At 41.0% G+C, this 5,000-nt stretch overlaps 1 protein-coding gene across 4 annotated transcripts in view; it reads left to right on the forward strand.

The window, feature by feature from the left end:
• LOC106812998 overlaps positions 1–5,000 on the forward strand; it is a 21,689-nt gene that overhangs the window by 11,287 nt on the left and 5,402 nt on the right. For all 4 annotated transcript variants that reach the window (XR_001394408.1, XR_001394409.1, XM_014817040.1 and 1 more), the window contains exon 2: positions 1,993–2,250. Coding sequence is in view for 2 of the 4 variants with exons in the window: in XM_014817040.1 (XP_014672526.1) it covers positions 1,993–2,250 (258 nt within the window). In the remaining 2 variants the exon portion in view is untranslated. The remainder of the gene's footprint in view (positions 1–1,992; positions 2,251–5,000) is intronic.

Consider the following 5,000-nt stretch of genomic DNA (forward strand, 5'->3'; position numbering starts at 1 on the left):
TGTTGTGCAAAAATGGTTTGCTTCCAGACTGCTAGAGTGATGAAGCTTTCTAGAGACCAATCCACAATACATCAATACGTGATTATATAACATGAGTGAGGCCACAGGCACTTGGAACGTCTCAATAAAAAAAGGTAAGTAAACACGAAATGTATTTACTACCAAAGTCTTAATGTTTCTCTACTCTGGCATTTACAGGTAATGATCGGCAATAATAGGCGAAATATAGTAGATAACTTTTTTTATTGAGACGTTCCAAGTGCCTGTGAGTGAGGCATCCATATTAGGTAATTATATAACAGTCGTAACGTATCAGTTATACTCATAATTACATATCTATAATAAATGAGACAATCGCGAGTATTTGCGTTCGAACGTGACGTCACGCACCGTGTGTGGTGTCATCATGGACACCGCCACTGTACAGCTTCGTGACGTAGGTCTCGGGTCGGCCTGACGTCACACTGCGCCGTGCGAGAAACGCCTCACGCAGCAAGTGTAGATCGTTGAGAACAACGAGAAACTGAAAAGAAAGATAAAATATATAGAAATGAATGTAAGATATAGATGAAAATATAGATCGTGCGCGCGCCCGTGTGTTGTGTGTGTGTGTGTGTGTGTGTGTGTGTGTGTGTGTGTGTGTGTGTGTGTGTGTGTGTGTGTGTGTGTGTGTGTGTGTGTGTGCGTGTGTGCATTGCGCTTGCTTGCGTGCGTGTACGTGTATGTGCGAGTGTGTTTGAGAGATTTTAGCTAAAAGATTAAAACTTTAACTTATTTCAACTTTATTCAATTCTAACTTTATTCAACTGTTACTGACTCGTTCTGTGGCTTTCTCGTTCTAGTGAGAGTTAACTTATTGGCAAGATTTTGCGTTATAAATACTGAATGTAGGCGCAAACGCAAGAACGCCGCGTCCTCCCCCCCCCCCACACACAACAACTCGCTGAGACTTCCAAGGTTCTAATTCGCAAGAATTACATCCTGCCGAAAACGTCGCAGTGGTAACTTAAAATTAACTATGACTAACGAATGTTGTCGTGCATGTCGTCAGCTCTAATAATAGTGTGTTGTTTAACGTGAGAGACGAGGTTTTTTCACTGTAAGCCAAGTTTGCGTGACGTGTTGACTATACATCAAAGACCATTTACACATTGTACGTCCCATGATTGTTCGGTAGGCTACAATTGTATACGAACCTTGACTATATGGTGCGTTTTCGGGTGTAAACGGGTGTTTTCCGATGGCTTTGGCTTTTATCTCACCTACATTGATATAGTATCGTAATAGATCGTAATAGTAGTGCAACATTTTAACGAGGTAGGCCTTTTGTGAAGATATATCACTATTTGATAAATTGACGAGCCACTGACCGATCCAGGTGTGGGAGCGGGCATTAAGGCAGTTGCCACACATCCAAGAAACAATACCAGAATACAAATGAATAAACGCGAAGCAATCACTCGTTAGCATTTTAAAACCGATATCTTTCTTAATGTTTCCCAAATTTAGTGGCTCATAAATTGAAGTAACTCGTGACCAGACACCAGAGAGTGTCGTCATGTGAAAATAAAATAGGCACGATAATCGTGCGTCTAGCATGTCAAGACCTTTACACAAAATGTTACATAACAAGTTTAACATTAAATTAATTAAATTTTAGAAAAGAATTTAAATTAAAGATAAAATCTATAACTTAAAGGATTTTTCCAGCGTAATCAAAAGCTGGTCAAAGCCAGTACTGCTATACGTGCGCATAAATAAAAGGAAATTCGACGGTATAACCGGCTGCGCTTTATCAAGCTAACATTTCAGAACGCCACCATGCGTATATATATATATACACACACAAGCAAGTACGCACGCACGCACGCACGCACGCACAGCTGTATAAGCCGTGTAAGTGGAAACCAGTGAGCCTAATAATAATCGTATATGGGGCTTATTTTCAGTACTCATAATTTAAAGTCTAATCTGTCTTCTAATGCTTTTCAGGACATGGAACCCTTGCGACAGCTGTCTAACATGCGCAAGAGACCCTTCTGTAACGGCTTTGGTGGTTGCCGAGGTGCGTTCGGTTCGAAACGGGGCACGGATGACGTCACCGACTCCGCGGATCCGGATTTGGCAAATGACGTCAGCGGACGCCTGCGCGAAGCGGTTATATGGAGGATTCTCGGCCAAAAACTGCGAGAGCTACAGGCAATGGATCACAACGAAGAACGGGAGATGGAAGAGTCCGCGCCAGCGCAGGTGAGCCGAGCGTAGATGCCCGGAAGTGCCGTTGTCATGGTAACCCGGAATATCATGACTGCCGGTCCTCTCCCCGTGATTTCTCATGCGTCACGTGTTCTAGCCCAATATTTAATCTTTAATCGCGATTTTCTTCAAGATTGGCACCAGTTCTAATCGTTATCATAGTACCTATGGTTATAGTTTTAATAGAGTGATAGAGAAAAGGAGAGATGGGGAGGGAAGGAGGGAAGATGGTAGGAAAATAGAGAGAGGGCAGGGAAACAGAGACAGGAAAAGAGAAAGAGCGCGAGCGTAAGAGCGTGAGAAAAATACAGAGCAACAGACAGACAGATAGACAGACAGACAGACAGACAGACAGACAGACAGACAGACAGACAGACAGACAGACAGACAGACAGACAGATAGACAGACAGACAGACAGACAGACAGACAGACAGACAGACAGACAGACAGACAGACAGACAGACAGACAGACAGACAGACAGACAGACAGACAGGCAGGCAGGCAGGCAAACAGAGCAAGAAAGAAAGAGGACCGAGGAGTAGAGAGAGCAAGCGAGAGAGAGAGAGAGAGACGCACAAACACAGGGAAAGACAGTGTGTCTGGGAGAGGAGTAGTGAAAGTGAGCACACGTGCTCGTGCGTGTCTGTGCATACACAGAAGGAAATAGAAATGAAATCATGTCAGCGGTGTACGAAAACAATGAAATATCGAAAGCACTAAGTATAATTAATTACTAAATACGTTTAATATGAATTTATTAAAGTAATAATATACAGCTTAAACATTTCATATGCTATAAAATGCAATTGTTGTTTAATAAAACTAGGTATAAAATAGGGTAAAAATGTCTATTTCTTGGTCAAGCGCCTCTATTATGTATGGGTTAGATATATTTTCACTGGTTTAATAGGCTCACTGGCTGTGAGCACACTGGCTGTGAGGTTCACTGGCTGAGAGCACATCTTTATAAAATCAGTGTAAACGTGGATAACCCTTCTAGCGCCACGGTGTTGCCATGTTGTTCATATTGCCCGACGTGGTTCGCACAGTTCGATTAGATTATTGCATATAATTATATATAGATATATAGATATATATATATATATGCTAACGACGTCACACGTTTATCAATAATCGATCGTATGTCAATTATTGATTTCTATGAACTGTTGAGAAAATGTTGAAAAACCCAGGCTCGTCTCGATTGGAGCTGGTATACCGTTGGTAGAACGCCAATAGTCAATGTAGTGTTATAATGCATTAAAGGCATAATGTTGCCGTTTATCATTCATTACTACAATTCGTTGATTTGAATATACACCACAACCTAGTTGTGGTTTCTCACGCCTATCCTTGCTTCCTTCTGAATCCAATAAATGGCGAATTTCTGTTTAAGGCCATCGTTGGCGATCCACGGTCAAGATGTTTTTGACCGTCTTATAGAAGACCGGTGGTCAAGATTCCATTTTAAATTTTTCAAACGTTTTTTTTATCTCGGAAAAATAAATTATACGTCTTGCGCTACTCTGTGATTTGAATTAAGGTCTCCGAAGTTTGGATTATAACATCATCTAACAATTGATGCGGTTTTGCTTTGAAGCAAACTCGTTTATTCGTTTGTCTATAATTGCATAAATAAATAATATTTCGGAACGAAAACGTGCGTACGAAAAATACGAAGTAGTTTTCTGCTATATATATAATATATATTACTAGTTTTATATATATAATTAGTTTTCTGCTATTCGTTTTATATTACCGCTATCGCAAAATCAACTAATAATGTAATCGAACCAAAATTGCACCAGAATAGTATAACACTGGGGATGGCTGCTATTTGAAAGTCTTAGTATAGGTGTTATGTGACAGAACATGACACGCACTGTTGCAGATATACGAATGAAAGGTTCGATTTTCATTCCTTTTCACTCGCTTTTTCATTTTTGTTGCTCGTATACATGGCTATATGTATCGTATATTATCTTCTGCGTTACTGAACACGCATGAGCATCGACTCATATGCCGGTGTGCTGTTCGTAAATAGAGATATAAACGAGCGAATCCTTCAACTATGATGGTATATATGATGACGTCAGGCGCCCACGCGATTTCATGTATTAAGTGTTTACACGCTGAGCCTACGTGCGTGCCGAATCGCTTCACTCAACGTACTAGCAGCGCCCCTGACGGGAGTAGGGCGAAACACAATCCCAGTATCGTCTGCGGAAACACAATTACCTGATCGCTACTGCGTGGTCGCACGAATTACCCTAATCATGTTTTTCTAGATTGTTTTTGACTGATCCGGTCGCGTAGAAACAAATTGCCAATATCAGGCGAACTTTCTGAAAGTGACTTTGGAATGATAGGGAGATAATGTGGGAAGGAATCTGCTTTAATATGAGGAGGCGTCACTGGTGCGTGATATCCCGATAATCCTCGATAATAAAGACACTGATACGCTACGGGAACGTCGTGGTTGTTGCTAATATATTTTCCTCGCAAAAGCTTACCATGTGAAACACGTCGAGTAATGCGATTTTGTTAACCCATATGCGTAGGGCTAATCAATTTTGCCTACATGCAAAGGCAATTAGAATGTTTAACAATGATGTAATCGCTTTCAGAAATATTAAAAGCGGCATATTTATTTTGGCAATATTTTCCACTATCGATCGCATTATGCTTCAGCGTGGGGCTCATTTAGCGTTGAGATTGGAAAGAGCAATCACAGTCTGACAA

This window comes from Priapulus caudatus, unplaced genomic scaffold, assembly GCF_000485595.1.
Source record: "Priapulus caudatus unplaced genomic scaffold, Priapulus_caudatus-5.0.1 Scaffold712, whole genome shotgun sequence".
NCBI classification, from domain to species: domain Eukaryota; kingdom Metazoa; phylum Priapulida; class Priapulimorpha; order Priapulimorphida; family Priapulidae; genus Priapulus; species Priapulus caudatus.